Source organism: Ciona robusta, chromosome 12 (assembly GCF_009617815.1).
Source record: "Ciona robusta chromosome 12, ASM961781v2".
Classification (NCBI taxonomy): domain Eukaryota; kingdom Metazoa; phylum Chordata; class Ascidiacea; order Phlebobranchia; family Cionidae; genus Ciona; species Ciona robusta.
In genome coordinates, this window is record NC_143246.1 from 850,284 (window position 1) to 872,974 (window position 22,691).

General features: G+C 33.1%; 2 protein-coding genes across 7 annotated transcripts in view; one reads left to right on the forward strand and one right to left on the reverse strand.

Annotated features, from left to right (window-relative positions):
• Positions 1 to 20,035, forward strand: part of LOC149726106 (protein phosphatase 3 catalytic subunit alpha-like) — a 28,370-nt gene extending 8,335 nt beyond the window's left edge. Inside the window, exons 4-16 of one of the 5 annotated variants that reach the window (XM_089889537.1) lie at positions 4,829 to 4,953; positions 5,850 to 5,961; positions 6,632 to 6,777; positions 7,167 to 7,306; positions 8,527 to 8,604; positions 9,029 to 9,123; positions 9,688 to 9,813; positions 10,289 to 10,366; positions 11,957 to 11,968; positions 13,931 to 13,951; positions 16,601 to 16,688; positions 18,030 to 18,127; positions 18,970 to 20,035. In XM_089889537.1, the coding sequence (XP_089745663.1) occupies positions 4,829 to 4,953; positions 5,850 to 5,961; positions 6,632 to 6,777; positions 7,167 to 7,306; positions 8,527 to 8,604; positions 9,029 to 9,123; positions 9,688 to 9,813; positions 10,289 to 10,366; positions 11,957 to 11,968; positions 13,931 to 13,951; positions 16,601 to 16,688; positions 18,030 to 18,127; positions 18,970 to 19,103 (1,253 nt within the window). In that variant the 3' untranslated portion in view covers positions 19,104 to 20,035. Of the gene's footprint in view, positions 1 to 4,828; positions 4,954 to 5,849; positions 5,962 to 6,631; positions 6,778 to 7,166; positions 7,307 to 8,526; positions 8,605 to 9,028; positions 9,124 to 9,687; positions 9,814 to 10,288; positions 10,367 to 11,956; positions 11,969 to 13,182; positions 13,300 to 13,930; positions 13,952 to 16,600; positions 16,689 to 17,477; positions 17,572 to 18,029; positions 18,128 to 18,969 lie in introns of all 5 variants that reach the window. The other 4 variants (XM_089889536.1, XM_089889538.1, XM_089889540.1 and 1 more) reach the window with 4 other exon arrangements.
• LOC149726107 (uncharacterized) lies at positions 19,790 to 22,574 on the reverse strand. Of its 2 annotated transcripts, none has more exons than XM_089889559.1 (5): positions 22,220 to 22,574; positions 21,683 to 21,818; positions 21,042 to 21,121; positions 20,625 to 20,776; positions 19,790 to 20,400 (listed from the first exon to the last, which is right to left on the reverse strand). In XM_089889559.1, the coding sequence occupies exons 1-5, from the start codon at positions 22,362 to 22,364 to the stop codon at positions 20,212 to 20,214; spliced, it is 702 nt and encodes a 233-aa protein (XP_089745685.1). In that variant the 5' UTR covers positions 22,365 to 22,574; the 3' UTR covers positions 19,790 to 20,211. The 2 variants fall into 2 exon arrangements, with proteins under 2 accessions (XP_089745685.1, XP_089745684.1); XM_089889558.1 differs by having other exon boundaries at positions 20,625 to 20,794; positions 22,220 to 22,569.
• Between the last annotated feature and the right edge of the window lie 117 nt (positions 22,575 to 22,691).

The following is a 22,691-nucleotide window of genomic DNA, read 5'->3' on the forward strand; positions in this document are numbered from 1 at the left end:
AACTGTTTATAGCCTGTTATGTCCTTATATGAAAACACATATAACTACAAATCAAAATTAAGTTTCAAAACCAGGGTTTTAAATAATAGAATACAAAAGTAAATTGAAATTTAATTAAGCCTAAAACAGATTTTACCCTGTTATTAGGTGTCTATACAAACAAGCAGAGCCAAAGTATATTGCATTCACCACATTAATCAATGAGGTTCCCTATGTTTGACAACTATGAGTGTAACTGCATTTAAGCAATGCCACTAGTCCACTACAGATTTTCCACAAAATTTAAAAAGTTTGTGTCTATGGGTATAAAATATACTGTTTGAGGCGAAACACTGTTAATCTATCTATTTATTTAGCTGGATAAACGCAAATATTACAATGACTGATTAATTAAACCTGTTCATTCTTGTTTGCCAAGAAACTTTTTATTTTATCAGATTTTGAAAGGTTGACAAATCCATCACTTCCACTATGCTTTCTTTTTCTTCTGATTCCAACTTTCAATCAATTAATCAATAATTTTTCTTCAAGGTTCTAATTCAATAATGGCATGGCCATATAGAAGAGTATCATAAATTTCCGATGCACAATTATCTACTGCCCCAACCTAATTTAGAATCTTACTTTCTCTTGCTGTCCTTTTTACCGAAATCTTTAATTAATTTATTTCTTTAATTTAATACGTTTTTATTATATATGGGTAAGGTCCTTTAATGTGACACGCTATAGAACCTGGGATTTAGGCCAGAGCTGCCAATTACCTCAAAATATTTTAAGGTTTTAAGATTACAAAGGTTTTCAATTTATTTTCTGATATTATAATGGAGTAGGGCAAGACCAAACATGCTTTCTTTCTCTCTACATTTGGTAATAAACAAAGAATGTTTGCAGAATTATGAAACTGCATTTTCACAACTCTAAAAGACATTTGTTAATTTCTAAAAGCACAATCAGGAAATATGGAAGTTGGGTTCTAATGATGTCCCATCTTACCCCACAATAGTGTTATAGCCACACTAATGTGTTTGGCTTGTGACAATGGGAACCTTGCCAATTAACTAAATTTCTTTGCTTTTAATTCTCGGTAACTGTAAATAATTGGTTTTTAAGAATTCGAGAGGCAGTTTTTTTATTGTTGATGTAAACGACAAACGCAGTGTTGCAACTGTAAGGTTATGTACCTAATTAAAGTAATCATTTAAACAATAATTTTATAAAATCATTATTTCATGTTTGATAAACGCATTGGGTCTGTACAATACATTTTCAAAGACATTGTTTGTTTTTTTAATTTTGAGCAAAATTGAAAATAATATTTCCAAAGTATGTATATATACTCATAGTTGTCAAATATAAATATAAGAAACCTCATTGATTAAAGTGGTGAATGCAATATACTTTGGCTCTGCTTTTTTGTATAGACACCTAACAGCAGGGTAAAATCTGGGGTGACATTGTTAAAATACAGTTACACTCATAGTTGTCAAACATAGGAAACCTCATTGATTAATGTGGTGAATGCAATATACTTTGGCTCTGCTTGTTTGTATAAACACCTAACAGCAGGGTAAAATCTGGGGTGACATTGTTAAAATACAGTTACACTCATAGTTGTCAAACATAGGGAACCTCATTGATTAATGTGGTGAATGCAATATACTTTGGCTCTGCTTGTTTGTATAGACACCTAACAGCTAACAGTAGAGTAAAGCTGGTTTAGGATTAAAAATTTGGTTAATTAAATATGATGTCACACCTGTTATTAAAAGAAGGGATGACATCTGACATGACACATTCTGTCGGCAAGCAGGTGTAGTCGCCCCACTAAAAATCATTCTCCTAAAAAGCGACCAAAAAGTCGCAAATTATTAAAACACAGAAATAAATTGGGTAATCCAATCCAATCATCATGGATTTGTCAGTGAAACAAAAGGCTTGGCACTCGCTTGTTAATTGGCATCCGCAGCTGTGGTTTATCCTCTTTGTCTTGCAGGTTTTGTGGTTTTAATTCATTTCTGTCTACCGTGTCGAATTTGAAGGATTCTCGCAGCAGAATAGTCACTGCATTGATGGTAGCTTAGGTTGTGACTTGCTCTGATCAATGCGGGTTCATCAATTATTAAACGCACGTCCCCTCACAGTTAGAAAGCAAAGATTTTTATTCGTTTCGCGATTTTTTACCAAATCTGGTGCAACCGCTTGAATTTTGCAGCAATATTTAAGTTAACACCCTCAGCCATAAAAAAAACGGTTTGTTATTTTGTTTTTAATTTGCAACCATGTTAATAGCAGTTGTACACATGTATGGATGTACCTACACATGTTGTTAACATGGAACACAAATTATTGAACTGATTGTCTCAAGCAGAACGCCACAATTTGTTCGCTCAACTGCATGAATTATTTAAGGCAAGGTCATTGTCCAACCATTATTGAATAACAATGATCATGTACCATGTAATAACAGCCATTGTCCATATATTGATTCTTCCATCTTAGCTTGTGCTGGATCTTTACTGAATATGATTGATTATAAATTTCACGGGTGTCTTCTTATCACAAATCCATGATATATCACGTGATTGTTTGAAAGAAGCCAAACTGAATATTGCGAAACATTAATCATAATGACATTTAATGTATGTTGTATTAAGTATTAGCCAGTCATTCAGCCACACCTGTTTCCTGTTTATTTTACTAAGTAATAATAAGGTTTATGCATGGCTTAAATAGATTACCTTATATAATAAAGTAGGACTCCAACCAGCCCCACTTTATTTTTTTTTTTATTTTGCAGATATTTTTCTGGGAAAAAAAAATATTTTCCCATAAACCATTTAACTTTATTCTCATATAAGATAAATTTTTTTTCTCAAAACATAGTTTTGATTTTCTCTTAGAAAAGAATTGTAATATTAATTAAAATGTTGCCGATTAAACACCGGATGTAGGGTGTAAGATGCTGCTGCATTACTTAAAATATGTTTTTAGTTTTTTTCCTAAAATAAAAAAATTATTAGCCGATTTTAAGTTAACTCCGAAATTTAAGTGTTTGTACAAACAAGCAGAGTTAAATATATATTGCATTCACCACAATATTCAACGAGATTCCCGGCTATGGATACAATTAAATATTTTGGGGGCAAACCAGAACTTTTTCTTTCACATTTCTAACCTTATGAACTTGATCAAATTTTGTTTTATTTTTCTGTAGAATTTGAAAATCAGATTTGTAAAGCCGGCACCGTGGTACAGTGGTTAGCGCGCCTGCCTGTAACCCAGAGGTAATGGGTTCAAGGCTCGACGCTGCTACCATTGTTGGCGTATGTGTCCTTGGGCAAGACACTTAACGGCAATTGCTCCAACCCAGTGGTCACTAATGGGTTGTCTATCAGCCATACATAAAAAATACAAAAAATCCAACAAAAAAAATAATCACCCACAAAGTAATATACGTGGTAACTCGTAAGCTGGCACAAGGTGTTAAACCCGTGTTATAACGACTGTCGTTTTCCGGCCACGCGAGGATAAAGTAAGTTACATTACATTCATTCATTCATTCAATATTCATATATTGTTACATATCTTAAGGTTACAGCATAACTATATACATGAGAAATACTATGATTTAAACCAAACACAGCTGCCTTGGTGTGTTTCCGAAATACAACCACAAAATATAATCTCAATAACATTACAGTGCATCGGGACATTTAAACGCTCACGTAACATTGTAACAGCATAGCTAATGAAGTCTATGGTTCATGGTATTCTCATGGGAATGTTAAGCTTTCTATCTGATAATTTGTGTGAACATTATGTATCTATTATCAGTTTTATCACATACGCACAGCTTATACTTCAGTGACTTAAAGAATTCCTCGATTTTGTTACAAATTTAAGAAAATGTGGGTTTTAAATAATAATGAATTACAGAAACAGTTGCGATGACTTACTACAAGTATTTTGTCATTATCAATCACTTATCTTAATAGAATCATGTTCTCAAATAGCATCATAATTGGGAAAATATCGCATTCAAAAAAGTGTGCGCAGACTTTTATAATCGCAGGGCAGACAGGGATAGTTAGACACACGAATATGAAACAAATGTAACGGATTGGTTGTAATTTTTACTGATTAATAATGCCGTGTAGAAAATTCTTGGGTAGGCCTACCAACCCTGCCACCCCAGGTTTGGCGCCTGTTGCTCATTTGCATAGGTGTGTACATAGGAGCCTAACATCATTATGGCCATCACAGGTGTGTAAGGGATACGTTTTGAATATATGCCCTGAAAATAAATCAGTACCCAGGAGAGCCCTGTATAAAAACAATTTAATATCCTACAAACATATCTTAAAATAAGTACTATGCAGTAGTGATAAAGCAAGGATCATCCTATTTCCCAAATAAAAACTAATATTGTAACAACTAGCAACCAACTTTACTAAAGTATCCCATAGAAAAAAGTGCGTTGCGACCTTTGGTTGTTTATTCAAATAGAAAAAAAGGTTAGCGCACAAAACCGATCTTAAAATGTAATATTAACGTCACGGTGTAATATGTAATGAATTAAAAATAAACCTTCGTCAATGTCATTCGGTAACGTAACATGTGACTCACCAAATACCGCATGGTGGCGCTATAACAAATAAAGTAAATGATTGGGGAGCAAACTTAATATCATAACAAAGTGTTTATACTTTATTGCTTTTGCCTGCATAATCTTTTCTCTATTAAAACATATTGGTATCTTGCCCTTTATGTTAGCCACCAATGAGTGTGTACAAGTAAGAAGTAAACTAACCTATCCACATTTCCACAGTGTGTGGTGATATACATGGCCAGTTCTTTGACCTCATGAAACTGTTTGAAGTAGGTGGCAACCCCGCTACTACTAATTATCTTTTCCTTGGAGATTATGTGGATCGTGGATACTACAGTATAGAGGTGGGATCCTAATTGAATCTTATAATATAACTACAAAGTTTAAATATATATAGTGGCGCAGCCAGGGGGGTTTAAGGTGTCGCGAACCCCCCCTCCTTTAAACCAAAAAAAAATTATATATATATATATATTTAAAAAAAAAATGAAAATTTTTGATTAAAACCCCCCCTTATTTTTTTCAGGCTTTGCCGCTGTATATATAGTTAAAAAACTAGAAAGTGAAAGGCGGTTTTAGAAAAAACATAGGACGAACCAGAAATTTCAACAAAAATCTAAAAACAAAGGATTTTAAAGCAGTTATGAAACGCAAAATAAATTATATGTCTGTTAATTTCCAAATAAAACTTTTTCTAAAACCCTGTTAAAGTCTTGCTGAAGAGCAGACAATACGTCAGAATAAAATTATCGTTTATTTTATATATATAACTTTTATTAAAAATTTAAACAGTTGTATTTTTTATGACTCATCCATATAGTGTTAAACACTATTTTGGTGTTCTTAACAACTTAATGGTTTAAGTCTTTGTCTACCCATTTTATAGTGACTATAATTTTAAATTACTTCCGTTTTATTATATTTAAATAAATATATTCTTTATTATTATGTTTAAGCTAAACACCACGCTTGTTGTTCAAAGCTCCCGATGTCTAAAACATTTTTTTTACAATATAGCTTCCTAATGAATAACTAAATAAGATTTATGGTTTTGGCAGAAAACCTGTGAATACATAGTTTTAACAAAAATGTTTTTTTTAAATCAAAAATATAACGTTTATATATATATTTATATATTTAAAAATCAAAGATATATTATATATAAGTTTTATTTTTAAAAATAACGTAATTTAATTTACTGCATTTGCCCCCAACATAACTTTGCTTCTACATTATACAGTGCGTGTTATACTTGTGGGCTTTGAAAATCCTCTATCCAAACACTTTACACTTGCTTCGCGGAAACCACGAGTGCCGACATTTAACTGAATATTTTACTTTCAAACAGGAATGTGAGTAACAGTCAATAAGTTGTGCTTTGGTTTTTGCTGTCTTAGTTAATATGGTATTTTTCAACCTTTTAAACCCAGTGTTTCCCATTTTTTGCTATTTTTCAACTTTTTAAACCCAGTGTTTCCCAATTTTTTTGCTATTTTTCAATCTTTTAAACCCAGTGTTTCCCATTTTTTTGGCTATTTTCCAACCTTTTAAACCCAGTGTTTCCCAATTTTCTTTGTTATTTCCCAACCTTTTAAACCCAGTGTTTCCCAATTTTTTTGCTATTTTTCAACCTTTTAAACCCAGTGTTTCCCAATTTTTTTGCTATTTTTCAATCTTTTAAACCCAGTGTTTCCCATTTTTTTGGCTATTTTCCAACCTTTTAAACCCAGTGTTTCCCAATTTTCTTTTGGTATTTTCAACATTTTTAAACCAAGTGTTTCCCAACCTTTTTTTGGTATTTTCAACATTTTTAAACAAGTGTTTCCCAAATTTATCAGTATTTTTCAACTTTTTATATTTATAAATAGTCTGTCTGTCAAAAATTTTGTACGAAAATGTTTTTTTAAATCCTATATTAAATATATATTTTAGCAAACAGTTTTAAAAAGTGTGATCCCTAAATACATTACATTTACTATTGCTTTATGTTTCGCCCACTTAATTAAATCACATTATTTCCAGGTATCATAAAATACAGCGACAAGGTGTATGACGCTTGCATGAACGGATTTGATTGCCTGCCATTAGCAGCTCTTATGAACCAACAGTTCCTGTGTGTACATGGTGGGTTATCACCTGAACTGAACACTTTAGAAGACATTAAAAAGGTAAAAACATGCTATTTTATCATAGGGGTGACTTTAGGGGGGTTGTGTGATATTTTATACCAACTTTTGAAACTTTGAGCATATGTTTTAGTATATAACTTATGTGCTTTTATATTTTTTGTTGTATGTGCTTCTTTTGTGTATGAAATGTTTATTCATACTCCTTTTTTATCTGCTATTTGGCCTTCATCAAGATATTATGCTGGATGGCAGATTAATCATTGGAATAAAATTAACATTTTGTAAACAGAGTTGCCTAGTAGCAGAAAAAAAATGTTCAAAAAAAAGTGTTAAAAACATATTTTACATTAAGCCTAGTAGCTTAAGTTAGCTTTAACTAGAAAAATTTATTAAATTTAAATTGTCTAAAAAACATTTTTTTCTTCCAGTTGGACAGATTCAAGGAGCCTCCTGCGTTTGGGCCCATGTGTGACCTCTTGTGGTCAGATCCATTGGAGGAGTTTGGCAACGAACATTCAACCGAACACTTTTCCCACAATTCAGTTCGAGGCTGCTCTTATTTCTACAGGTAACAATTGTTCTAAAAAAATTGTTTTTAACTTAATAGTTTGTTTTGTTACCAGTACTTTGGTTTATGACAAATTAACTGTCTCTGGCATCAAGCAGTTGCCGCAGTGGTAATTAAGGACCGGCTGCTCGACGCACTTGCCAAAGTAATTGTTTTTTTGAAAGAATATATTTGATTATCATCTAATGTGTGTTTGGATTTAAAGTTTAAACCCAAGTTTTGTAGTTGCAACTTTGCACAGTGTTTCCAAATTTATTTTGCAATGTGGTAAATAACTGGAAACACTAATATATATACGTTTCAATAAAAAATAATATCAATATTTAATAGGCAACACTAAAAAAATTCAATACGCAACACTGGTCTATATTAAAAACAAGTAACATCATAAACAACTCATTAAAATATGAGATTCTACACAAACACAACAATATAAACTTATTAAATCCAATTTGAATATTAAAACTAGCAATATACAGTTGTGTGGAAAATTATTGGTTTCAAGCATAAGATTTTCGCTTGGCAGTCATAACATATAGCAGCTGTAATAACAACTTGGTTCCATTATGATATATTAAGTTGTTATTATTAAGATCAGAAGTTGTAATTACTAACATTATTGTCGGGGGTGCGTCCAGGAGTTTACAAAACTCGATTTCAAACATTTATTCACGTGACGCACAAACCAGGTGTGCAACGCAATGCATCATTATTCATGCACTGTTTTTCACAAGAAAGGTGCAAACTCCTGGACACAACCCTCAACGAGGTTACGACATTCATTTTAGAAAGTTTACTACAAATCAAGGGGTTAGGGTTTTATGGCAACCAGGGAGCAAACTTGATTTTATAGGAAGGGATATTTTCATATTTATACTAATTGAGAGCACAGGCGAATGAAATGAATATTTTTTCTCCGGTGTTCGATTTTTACTCCTAAAGCCCATTTTACCTGGCCGCCCAGCGTTTCAGAATGGCCGCCTTTTTCAGCATAACGATACTGTAATATAGAACTGGTTTTATTAATGGATCCTATTCATTCAATCATAATTAATTTGAAAGAGTTTGAATATTCTTGGTAAACTCTTTTACGCCTATTTAAAAACAGGCATTACGTGTTTATCTGCGGTCAGTTTTAAAACAATTTTTTTAACTCCTTTTAATAAAAAGGTGAGATTAAAGTTGGTTAAAGTTGTTTTATTTTCTCTTTTCTTTAACAGTTACCCAGCTGTTTGCGAGTTCTTGCAAAACAACAGTCTCCTGTCGCTCATACGCGCGCATGAGGCACAAGACGCAGGGTAAGATTGTATATTGGGTATTCATACAACATATAATATCTGGGGGACATGGGTAAAATGAAGTTTCACTCATTATTGTCATTAGTTACCTAAAACATTACATTACAAAGAAAGAAAAAAATCATAAAACCAATTACCCACAAAGTTACGTACGTGGTAACTTGTAAGCAGGCATGAGGTGTATGAAACAGAACACCCGTGTTATAAAGACTGTCATTGCCTTGCGAGAATAAATAAGTTACATACGTGGTAACTTGTAAGTGGGCATTTATGAAACAGAACAATAAATAAACAAGGTGTACCTGGGGTTTATGCCGGAGTTGGCCCATTACACCCAGGGTGCTACTGCATGGACTTTACCAAATAAAAAAATAAATAAATTCCATTTATTCATATATATTCCAATAAACATGTTCACTTGTAGATACCGCATGTACAAGAAAAGTACTTCAACTGGATTCCCTTCCCTTATCACCATCTTTTCTGCTCCCAACTACTTGGACGTTTACAACAATAAAGGTGGGAACTTAAAATCGAGTATTTTTATTTAAATAAATAGAGCAGGACTAAAGATTACTTTTGTTGGATTATATTTATAAGATTTATCAAAACACTTGCTGTGTAAAAACATTAAATATAATAAGGTAAAATCAGCCAGATATAAGTTTAAAAATTATGAATCCCTTTTTGTCACTACCATTAATTTATAATTTTTTATTAATTAAACCTAGTAGTCACTACTGAGTTTTATCACCCTGGATGCTGGGGTAATGTGCCAACTCTGACCTAAACCTCAGGTAGAACTTATTTAAGACTTCATGCACCTCCATTGTAGAATTGGGAAAGATTGGAAACCTTTTTGTTCAATTTTCTCGTCTCATTTAATAGTAAACAAAGAACATTCGAAGCATTATAGAACCGTATCCTCATGACTCCCATAGACCGTTGTTAATTGTTTAAAACACGTTCACAAGGCTTGGATATTTTGTGCTAAAGGTGTCCCATCTTACCCCACAGTCCTATGTTATATAAAAAATAACACAGAAGAAATAAAATAAAAACCAACAAAATTGATAATTCCAGCGGCGGTGTTAAAGTACGAGAATAACGTGATGAACATCCGACAATTTAACTGCTCCCCCCATCCATATTGGCTCCCAAACTTCATGGATGTCTTCACATGGTCATTGCCATTTGTCGGGGAAAAAGGTGAATTAGTGTGTTGTTTAACTTATACATTTGTTACTGTTAAAGTATAAAAAAATTGAAAATATTCTGCATAAAAAAAATTAAAAAAATCCCTTCCCAACTAAACAACTTTGGGTATTTTAATATATATATACATTAAAACAATAAATATATATATATATTATTACATATTTATATTTTACTAAAAAAAATATTTTTGCCATCAATAATGTTCATACAGCAAATTTTTTGCAAACAATGTTGTTTTACACGTGTGCTTTGTTTTTATTATCTTGTTATTAACTAAACATAAAAAAAAATTAAAAAATCTGTATCAACTAAACAATGTTGAAGATTTTTAAATATGTTTATACTTTAGTAAAAAATATATTTTTGCCAAACTAATCTGTATTTTTACTTAAAGCGCAAAATTAGAAAGCAGTAAAAATATTAATTTTCATTGTTTAAACTGGCCAATAATAAAATCTTTTCTCAGTAACTGAGATGCTGGTAAACGTGCTCAATATTTGTTCGGATGATGAACTGATGGCTGAAAGAGATGATAGTTTCGAAGGTAACTTGTTTTTTTACTCTAATTGTACGGTATATATGTTGTATGTACAGTATATATAAATGGGTATTTGTTACTAAACTCGTAACCAGCAGATGTTTCATGTTGTAGCTTGGTCCATCATCAGTGTAAAAGAGGTTACTATCCACCAAGTTACTGTCTTTAAAAATAATTAAATTTTAGTAATATTTATTATTTACAATATTTTCTAGAAATTCTAATTTCTAAATCAATCAAACAATTAAATTGGAGTAATAACAGTTAAAATATCTACAAAAATCCTAATTGAAAATATAATTTTAAAATAAAGTATCCAATTTGAATGCAGAATTCGACTCCGTTCAATTAAAAATATTTTTATGTAACATCAAAACAAGCAGGTGTATGAAATAACCTTTTGGTAGGGGGGGCAAAGCTTGGATACCTAATCCATAAACCTGACAAAAGTATTTGCTACTAAAAGATTATTGAATGCATTGTACAATGCTTCTTAGACCCTGGGGCGCAAAAAAATTGGTCATTATTTTGATTTGGTTGGGTCACTGCTACAGTTGTTCACAATGCTATTTAAGTGTTATTGTAAATTAATCAAAATCTTTAAAATATAGTTTTGGAACTTTGGTTGCTTAAGCTTTCTTATAAGTTTGTGTTTAATATTTTGATCACTCCAAAAAAGTTAAAGCTAATGTAAAATTGTACACGTAGGCGCCAAACCTGGGGTGGCAGGGTGGGGGGTATACCCTAAAATTTCTACACCCTATTAATAAGTAAACATTGCAATCAATGTGGTGAATTTTGTTTCACAGGATTGTGTGTTTAACTATCCCTGCCTCCCCTGCACTTTAAAAGTTTGGCACCAATGCACATACAATGGCTGTGCTTTTACCCCAAATGGGTTCTTATTTAAAACCATTAAAACACCAAATTATGATTTATATTACCAAACCACTCATCCAAAATGCTGTGCTCTTATATACTGAATAGTGACACCTACAAAATTGAAAAATCATTTCATTTAAAAAAAAGTAATTATTGATTTTGCCGTAATTATGCTGATGAAATATTTATATCATAGAAGACATAGCAATTTATTGCATGTGTTTAACTAATACAACTGTAACGTACCATACAATAACCCTCAATTGGTTGCATCACTTTTTACAAGTGTTTGTATAAGTTAAGTTATATTCTGTAGTCCATAAAAACATAATTTTCACCTAAAATTCTAACACCAATTACAGACACATTGATTTTACAAATAATTAGTTTGATTTAAACGCAGGCAAAGAATCTGCATATTAATTATTCAACACATTTTACGCGGAAATCTTTAAAATAAACAACACTTTTACTTTGCAGTGGTTTATTTAAGTTACTTATTGCAAAGTTAAGAAGAAAACTTGAAAAATTAAAAAAAAAATACTAAATGAACTGTTTTTTGTTGTTGTTTTTCAAAGAAAAAACAAAAAGTTTTTTAACCTTTTTTGTGCGTTTTATTAAAACTCTGTCGTCAATAATTTTAATATTGTAATAATACTGTTGTTATTACGGATGTCAAATTTTTCGTAATTTCAATTTTTGTCTTAATTTCAGCAATGGTTATTGGTAAGCTGTAGAATATACAATAAATAGCGTCACAAATTATCTAGCTACCAAGTATTTGCATGTTACAAACATGGCAGATATTAAGTGCATGTTAACATTAGTTAAATGCATGTAATATTTACTTTCATTCAGCTTTAATAAATTAGCTTTGAAAATTTCCTGTAACAAAATAATTTTTGTCCAGCAGGATTTAATTTTTACAGAGTTTATTTAGTTTGTCATTCCCTTGCCTATATTTTAACACACACACATATACTTACGACACGTACTTAGTAAAAGAACATTCAGCAATTGGTCATAATATAGGGTTTATGTTTTGTCTTTGCGTTGTCAAATTTTCAGTAACATATCAAATTTTTGGCCATCAAGAAAAAATTAAAAACAAACCTAATGTTAAACTTAAATGTTTACTTTTTACCATGTTAAAAACACTCATATATGTATCATATATTGTAAAGGATTTAATAATTATGTGTTTTAGTGTTTGTGTGAATCATAGCTCATCGATTACACACAAACATCCATGCATGAACTTTTTACCACCACATGCTTTATAACTACACCTTTAACTCATTAAAAATAAATTATTATATTTTTCAACCGATTGTTTATCAAAACAACTCGCAATAATTAACCTTAGATAATATTACTCTAAAAAAGCTTATTTTTTATAAAATTATAAAAAATATCAAAATTATGAAAATTAGAAAAATTATGAAAATTATAAAAAAATCACCAAGATTTTCCCTCTACACCAATTTGATTTGCCTTTTTTCTGTAGGCCTAGTAAAATAGACACTATATTTTCTTTTTTTCCTAATTAAAATTATTCCCTTTAAAATTAAACATGAAATATTTTTATATCTGTATAACCAAGTCAGATACATCTTATACGTGCAGCTTGTTTCAAAACTTTGTGCCATTCATTTGTCTCCAGCATGCGCCCACATCGTCTACTTTGTGCAATTTTGTGCGCATGGCTCCATTTCGTGCACAATGTGTTCATTTCGTGCACAACGTCCTCCTGTTGTGCCAATGTGTTCATTTGATGCACAATGTGTCTACTTCGTACACAATGTGTCCATTTTGTACACAATGTGTCCATTTGTGCACAATATGTCCACTTCGTGCACAATGTGTTCGTTTTATCCACAATGTGTCCATTTTGTTTAAAATCTCTTCATTTTCTGTCCATGTTTGCCTGTGTTGTGCAGACTATATGCAAAAGCAACTTCGAATTAGCGCTGAATTTTTGCGTCGCACTTCCATGATATCGCGCCGTCTTCCCCCTCCTGAGGAAAACGGCACGAACCCCGTGCCTGCTTCAACGGGTGAGATGGGTTCGCTAACTCGTGTTTAGTGACCCATAAAGCTTTGGGTGTGAAGTAATATTGTTGCCCTGTGTGCATAGTGGGATATGCATAGGCGCCAAACCTAGGGTGGCAGGGTGGGCAGGACAACCCCGAAATTTTTCACCCTTTATAATCGGTGAACATTACAACCAATGAGTGAAATTAGTTTCCTAGGAATAAGTGTCTAACTATCCCTGCCTCCCCTGTGATTATAATAGCTTGGTGCTTGTCTATGTGAGTTCTTCACTAATTGTGGTGGCTTCAACTAAATACTTAACTTACATAATCATACTTCTATATGACATCATAAGTGTTGTTATTACGTAACAATCTTTAAAATCCTAACCCCTTGATTTGTAGTAAACTTTCTAAAATGAATGTCGTAACCTCGTTGAGGGTTGTGTCCAGGAGTTTGCACCTTTCTTGTGAAAAAGAGTGCATGAATAATGATGCATTGCGTTGCACACCTGGTTTGTGCGTCACGTGAATAAATGTTTGAAATCGAGTTTTGTAAACTCTTGGACGCACCCCCGACAATAATGTTTGTAATTACAACTTCTGATCTTAATAATAACAACTTAATAACGAAAGATTTGATTTCAAACCCCAGGTACCGGCCAACTGGGGGAAGGTAAGGTCGTTGTTTGTCGCATGCGCTGCAAATGCACACAGACAAAAAAAAATTACCATTTTTGACACTAATTTAAAAATTTTTTAAAAATAATATTTTTTTAAAATTGAGTTTGAAATATAATAGCAAAATTTTAAAATAATTTTTTCCAAAGCCGCTTAATTTTAACTTCAGCATAGAAAACATTTAATACGTTCATGTGTGTAGCATGCGGGGAGTTTCCCTAAACAGCTCCTTTTTCTTCAAATGTTCTGTGATTCGGGGAATGGTGTTTTGTGTTGTAATAATTAATGGTGACATGATTCAAATTATTCAAAATATCAAAGTTACAATTATCAACAAGCGTTTGCAACATAGGCACCAAACCTGGGGTGGCAGGGTAGGCTGTTCCACCCCAGAATTTCCAACACTACATTAATCAGTAAACATTACAATCAGTATGTTAAATTTGTTTAACATGTTTGTTTGTCTAACTATCCCTGCCTCCCGTGTGTTTTAAAAAGTTTGGCGCCTTATAATTTAAATCAATGACCACCCTGCTTTTATTAAAGTTTGACGCCACATTAACCCCACAAACCCCCTTACAACTGCCGAATCAAAACAATGTAATTGTAACTTTGATATTTAATATATTAATTGTTCTTCCAACACACCTTGTGCTGCTAATTCATAATTTATCAAAAAAAATCAATTTTCCTAAAACTTTCCACTGACATTAAATCAATCTCATCACTTCTTATTTCCAGTTCATAAATGTCATGTTTGTTAATAACCCGTAAACACTATTGTAGGTTGGGGTAAGATGGTCCATGGTTCATTCGCCCTATTTGATGATAAACAAAGAATATTTGTAGATTTATAAAACCATATCCTCACAAACCTAAAAGAGCGTTCATTTGTTAAAAACATGATCATTTAACATGGTATAATATTCCATCTTACCCTGAAGTACAATATAGTAGGGTGGGGTAAGATGGGACACTTTAGCACATAAATTAGAACATCCCGATCGTGTTTTAACAATTAACAACAGTCTATGTCATGAGGATACGGTTTTATAATTCTTTAAATTTCCTTTGTTAACTACCAAATAAAAAAAAATAGAATAAAAAGGTGTCTCATCTTTTCCCACCCTACTATATTACTTTATATTCAAAATTTCACTTCAAAATAATAATTTTATATTAAATGTAAAATTATGACTAGTTTTTCAGTAGCTGCTAACCTTTAATACTTATTCAAAAAACTACTATCATAGGCACCAAACCTGGGGTGGCAGGGTGGGCAGGCTAACCCTGGTTTTTCCACACTACATTAACCAGTAAACATGATAATTGATAAGTTAGATTTGTTTCACAGACACATGTGTCTAACTATTCCTACCTCCCCTGTGTTTATAAATGTTTGGTGCTTATGACTGTTATCTTTGAAAGCGAACACATTTAAACGTATCTGCCATACTTTAAACTACTTCGGGGCTTTAAAATATAAGTGGCATTGCTATTATTAACTCAGGTTATAAAATGGTCAGTTTTGTTGTGTATGGTTAAATGGCGAATGCACCAGTTTGGCAAGATGCCAAAACATGAGATTTTTTAAATTTTAATACAAAAATAGCAGCCCATGGATACATGACACAATTGTTTTCAAATGTTTAGTTTTAGAAACTGAAGCAATCTTCGGTAATGTCTGAAGTTATAAATAGGATGGGTTGAATAACTTGAATTCTAAATCGTAGAAAGTAATACAATCGTGGCATGTATAAACATATATTGGGTGTTATGTTACTGTTGCAAGCTATTATGTTTGTATTGAAATTGCCCCAACATCCCATGTTTCACGCATCTGTGCAAACTGATGATTCGCCATTATATATACTTAAAATATAAATGCATTTCAATTTTTCCTAAAAATCGTGTGGTATTTATTGCAAATACAAGTGGTATACCAATTCACATTTAGTTGTGGTATTTGGCTTAAATTTTTATTAAGAAGTTTTGGTACTTTTACAAATACCACAAAAATGCCACCGATTTTTAGTTAATTTTCCACGAGTAATAAACAGTTGTTGTTTACAAAGTTTGTTCTAATGTTTTGTTTCATACTTGGTGTGCATTGCAGGTTCATTGCTTGTGTGTCTCATATTGTTCGTGTAACCCAGGTTATAAGCGTTCCACTAATGTGTGCCGTGTGTGTTGTGTCTATCCAACGTATGTTCAAACTACAGTATAGAAGCACAGTGTTTATAAAACTCTGTTTGACCATAACGTGTGTTTTCTGATAAAAAAAGTCAAAACCTCCAAAAGTACATTTCTTTATTACAGTTGTGTTTGATGACCAAACACTTTGTAAAAAATATCCAGATAGACATTAAAACAGGGTTTGTGATTTGCTCCAACAAATCAGCTGCTTCTAACAGCTGGTATTTTGGTGCTGGTTTCGGTTTTGCTGCAAAAAACTCACTAACATTTTATTTTCTGTTTTAAATTCTTTCACTGTATTGACAGAAACCTCTTTTCAAAGTAGCTTAACACTAACAAAGTAGCTCTGCAGTGCAATTAATATTGTAGGTTTTCGATGTGTGTTTGCGTAAGGTCACGGTTGTGGCGCGTTAATCCATCAAATTTTAACAAAAACATTTTTTCTCAGAGGGAGGTTACCCAGCAGCGCGTAAAGAAGTCATTCGAAATAAAATTCGTGCCATCGGAAAAATGGCGCGCGTATTTTCCGTTTTGAGGTAAAATATCTCGCACACAAATCTGCCGTGTCATTACTTAACAAATACCGACAGTTCCCCATAAAGGAATAAATTCCTTACTCAGTTTCAAATGTTACGCCTTTAAAAACATTTAAAAAAATTTTTTTGCAATACTTTTCTAACTCTAACTGTTACCTTAAACTTTCTTTTTAAACTTTATTTTAAGCCTTTTCTTCTTATAATATAACTTCATCTTGTAGCACCCAGGTAATGGGTCAACTCTTTCCTAAATCCCCATGCACCATGGCGTGCCGTGCTGTAGGACCTCATCCATGTACAATAGAATGTGCAATAAGCGTGCAACAAACTTTACCAGCAGACCCAAATCTTCAGCCTCAAATCGAAACTTAGTTTCTAAAAGGCAGATTTTTCCAGCGAATAAAAGCAGTTTAGTTTACGCTAAAAGGCGGCAGACAAACATCGTCAACAAAAAGGAAAAACATACAAACTAAAAGTGTAGTTTAGGTTTAAAAACAGTTTTGTTTGTTAAAGTTGTCACTACTAGTTTTATAACAGACATATATTAACATGTAGATTAAATTTTAAGCAAAGTAAATTAATATCAGCAGAAAAGCAAAAATACAGTCTTGCAGAAGTTCAATTAAAAAGGTAATAAAAAGCAAACAGTAGCAAATTTCTTGTGATTTGTGCAATTTTTCTTGCAGGTAAAAAGAAAATATAGTTCAGGTGTTATTTTGACTAAAAAAGTAAAGAGAACAAGTGATAAATTTGTGAGTAGCAGTTATTTTAATACACATCTTATTGCAGAAACGTCACTAACAGCCAAGCAAAAGAAGCGCGAAGTCTTAAGGAATAAAATATTAGCGGTTGGGAAAATGGCAAAGTTTTTTGAAACGCTAAGGTGCCGTGTTATAATGTTTATTATAATTAGCGAGATAAATTTGTTTCTAAGAAAGGCAGATATAAAGTGAAGTTTTACAAGAAAGATTTTTTAACAAAACAAGGTTTCACAGGTGTTTATATAAGTTATGATTTATTTGACACCTTATTAAACTGTTCAGCTTAGTAACAGAACAATGACCAACAGGTTTTAGGTGCTAGTAACCTTTTCTATAAATCATTATTTTTTAAATCTACATTCTTTATTTCATAACTGTATAGTTTTAAGGCACTGTAACAACTTGGTCTAAATCCCAAGTCCTCTGGCTTGCACCACTGTAGATTACCACATATAGACAATACAACTTTTAATTACTTTAAAATTACATAAAATTGATTACTTTATATATGCTAATGAATTTTAAATGTAATTTTGCTGCTGCTACAAGCCATGTATGAATACAAGGTTTTGTTTTGTAGAAAAGAGAGTGAAACGGTACTTGAATTAAAAGGACTCACTCCATCAGGGATGCTTCCAATGGGTGTTTTATCTGGAGGGGCAAGTTCATTACAGACAGGTGAATGCAATATACTTTGGCTCTGCTTGTTTGTATAGACACCTAACAGCAGGGTAAAATCTAGGGTGACATGTTAAAATACAGTTACATTCATAGTTGTCAAACATAGGGAACTTCATTGATTAATGTGGTGAATGCAATATACTTTGGCTCTGCTTGTTTGTTTAGACACCTAACAGCAGGGTAAAATATGGGGTGACATTGTTAAAATACAGTTACACTCATAGTTGTCAAACATAGGGAACCTCATTGATTAATGTGGTGAATGCAATATACTTTGGCTCTGCTTGTTTGTATAGACACCCAACAGCAGGGTAAAATATGGGGTGACATTGTTAAAATACAGTTACACTCATAGTTGTCAAACATAGGGAACTTCATTGATTAATGTGGTGAATGCAATATACTTTGGCTCTGCTTGTTTGTATAGACACCCAACAGCAGGGTAAAATCTGGGGTGACATTGTTAAAATACAGTTACGCTCATAGTTGTCAAACATAGGAAACCTCATTGATTAATGTGGTGAATGCAATGTACTTTGGCTCTGCTTGTTTGTATAGACACCTAACAGCAGGGTAAAATCTGGGGTGACATTGTTAAAATACAGTTACACTCATAGTTGTCAAACACAGGAAACCTCGTTGATTAATGTGGTGAATGCAATATACTTTGGCTCTGCTTGTTTGTTTAGACACCTAACAGCAGGGTAAAATCTAGGGTGAAATTGTTAAAATACAGTTACACTCATAGTTGTCAAACATGGGGAACCTCATTGATTAATGTGGTATATATATATACACCTTTATAGACCCTTCGAAATTGAAATATTAATATTTTCCAGCCATTAGTGGAATAAACCCAGCTGGTATTCGCTCTTTTGAAGAAGCTAAAGGGTTGGATCGGGTGAATGAGCGGATGCCGCCGAGACGGAATGGAGATGCAAGTGGAGAATCAAGCAGTGCAGGAAACAATTAAATTTGCCGTCAAAGTTTTCACTTTTGCATTTTTGGGGACAGAATTGGAATTATATGAAAATATCCCCTTTTTACACCACGTGTGTGTAACACCTCATTGATTGCAGAACTTCAACCTAATGCTTAACATAAAACATACAAGGGCATTGGTTTTATGTGACTTTGCACTTTTCAAGGTAAACAGAAAATTTAAATTTGTTTGAAACTAAAATGGAAGCCATTGGTGCTGCCTCAAATAACTACAACAAATGTTGTGAAAAAGTTGCGAAAATTTTGAAAAATTGAGTATTTTTTGTCCTCAAAGCAACTACTGCTGCCACTTACAAACATTCTGTTTTACTTGTTGTCTCAAACACGTTGGTTTTTCGTTCAGTTACCCGATATTTTAATTCTAGGTCTACTGTACTGCATGAGATATTTTTTCTGTTTTTTTTTCACTTGAGATACAAACGTCTGTAGTTTTTTGTCCTGTTTAAACAATTTGGATATTTTCAATTCTTCAGGCGAATGTTTTTTTGGAATGTTCCGTTTTTTGTTTGTTTGTTCCATAAGCAGTAGACCAGCTTGAGAGATTGAATGATTAAAATATTACGACCATCTTAACGTCCCTGTCTGTACGTTGAAACCCTGCTTTGGCAGCCATTTAAACTTATATCCCTGATGGCGTAAAAGTATGCAGTATGGAGATATCTATATTAACTTGTGTGTATTTTCCGGTATTTTAGACCTTGAGTAAGAGGTACACACCCATTTATGTTTTGCTGTTCCGAAAATTGTTAAATTCGTTTAAATTTTTTTTACACATTTTTTTTGTTCTGGTTTTTCTTGTTCGTTAAGTTAAAAAAGTTTTTAATTTTCAAATCTGCAGGACTTATTTCCACAACGCATTAATACATAGACAGCCGAATAAATTGGCAGATTTAATTTCAACAATATTGTGGTTTGTCATTCACATCTTGTCATTCTGTTTGACATACAGTATTCAAACCGGTACAGTGTTCGTTCTCTAGCTGACACTGTTTGTTCTTTAGCAGATAAACAAGTACATTGTTTGTTCAGTTTCAGGCTGGTACACTCTTTGTACTTTAGCCAGGACTCCACCAAATATGTTAAGTCACGGATGCCAGATGTTGCATGATATATATCATTGTTTCATCTGCTTGACTGGCTGGTAACTGCCGTAATCTTAACGCAACTATTTTTCCAAAATTGTCGTAAACATCTTCAGTCATCTGTTGATGGAACTGGGGTGGTGCGGGTTCAGTTTTATTCGAAAGTAAAACATTCAGCAGCTGTTCCTGGAATACAAGATATTTGTGTTAATTTTATACACCTCGTGCTCAATGTCAAGCTATCACCTGGATGTTCACAATATACCAATTATGGAACCAACCAAACTGTAAATACCCGTACAGTACACCCCAATACAGTTATGTGATATAAACATAGGTACAAGGTACAACTCAAGGAAAAAGTTTGCAATTAACATTACCAGTGACATTGTATCAACACATCAAGGTACCTGAAAATCATTTTTTGTTGCGTTCGATTCTCTCGTGTCCCGTTTTCGTTTTCTATGTTGCCCTGGTAACACAGGAGGTAATGTCTCGGTTGACGACTCGGGAGAATCAAACGAAGCCGTCGTTAAAATTTCTAAGTTTGTCGTTTCCTTTTCTGAAAGATCCCAATTTGCTGAAACGTTCATTTTAAGTTTAAAAGTTAAGTCCGTGTGTCTGGTGAACAAGACACTCGTGTTATAACTCAAACTTGACAGTAAGCATGAGGTGTTTGGATACACCATGTGTGTCTGGTGTATAAGAAGAAACCCATGTTATAACTCGACAGTGAGCATGAGGTGTATGAATACACCATGTGTGTCTTGTGCACATGATACCAATATTAAAACTCTACAATAGCAGTTAAATACAAAACTCCTAACCTGAAGTATCTTCTTCACATTGTGATTCATGATCGTGAGGAGTGTTTTCAATGTCACTGGCCGTAGTAGTAATATTTGTTCTAAAAATAAACATCACGTATTTACCAAACTAATATTTAGTTAAGACCGTTCGATTTGGGCATCCTGGGTTCACAGCTTGTCGCTGCTACTGTGGGCGTATGTGTTCTTGGGTAAAACTTAATAGCGATTGCTTTAACCCAGTGGTCACTAACTGGTTAAAAAAATAGGCAGCAGTACAGGAAAACGATTCCTCCATACCAATCTGCAGAGTATGACAGGTGCATAAGCAATTTTTTCACAAACTTTTGGAGATGCACTCCATAATTTGTCCCATGCAAGCGAATTATTTAAACAATGAAAATATACACATTATATTAAGTAGGATTTACTAACCACCGATTTTTGATAGCACGCGAAAAATACCTGTCCTGCACAGCCGAGACCTAAGGAACTGCCATACTCTGCAGACTGGCCTCTACATATGTGTAACTCATAAGCGGGCACAGGGTGTATGAAACAGAACACCTGTGTTATAATGGGTCCCATGTTATAAGTTATAACGGCTGTCATTTTCTTATTTTAATGCAGATGGCTATTCTGATACAAATCACATTTATAACCTTCGTCTAAGGTGGCCGTTCAAGAATAGAAGTTGTGGGTAAAGATCCCATGTCGTACTTCCAGTGTTCTCAAGTTTCTTCTGCTCCCTTAAGAATCGGTCACGCAAGCTTCTCCATCTCGTAGCACAGCATTCAACTGTTTGTGGAAAATATTATGAATGAATGTTGTTTTATTCTTAAGTGGCAGGCCGTTATACCGCGAGGGTTTGTTTCAAACACCTGTGGTTGATTGTTTTACTAAATGACTGACAATTTGGACAACCCGTAAGGGACCGCTGGGTTGGAGAAATTGCTGTCAAGTGTCTTGCCCAAGATTGGTAGCAGCGACAAGCCTTGAACACATTACCTCTATCAGCTCTATGTTGCCGATGTTGGAGGCATTGGAGGCTTAGAAGCTAACCATTTTGCTAGATGGATAAGTATAAACTTGGTTCTTTATCAGTTAACCAAATTGTCAACAAAATAATAAAAGAATCACCCACAAAATTGCATACGTAGTAACTCGTAAGCAGAACAACCACTTACGGAGTTACGTACCCGGCTGTTCAAGTTCTGAACTGATATATCCCCAACAACTGTTTCTCTTTTTTTTGTCTTTGTGAAATCTGTTCTTGGACTGATAAATGAGCGGATTTTTACGAACCAACTCAATTAGGGTTTCGTTAAAATCTTTCGTGGACATTGTAAAATTTAAGTGCAGGATATTTCTGCAAAAATTTACAGTAGCCTTTGTTGACTTCTTTTGATCTCTATAAAGCTGTTGCAGAAGCAGAGCACGCGATTTTGTGCAGGGCGCAAAACAACAGGAAAAAAACGATTAAGCATTTTTTTTATATATTTAATATTTATGCATTAATTGGTAAAATTCATGTTTAAATTTCCGCTCAAAACACAGTTAACCCCTGGCCCTACAATTTCGTTTTTATTCTTTTTGGTCAAACAGAAAGAATATTTAAGTTAAATATATTTGTGATTTAGATTTTATGAATTTTAAATGCAAAATTCATTT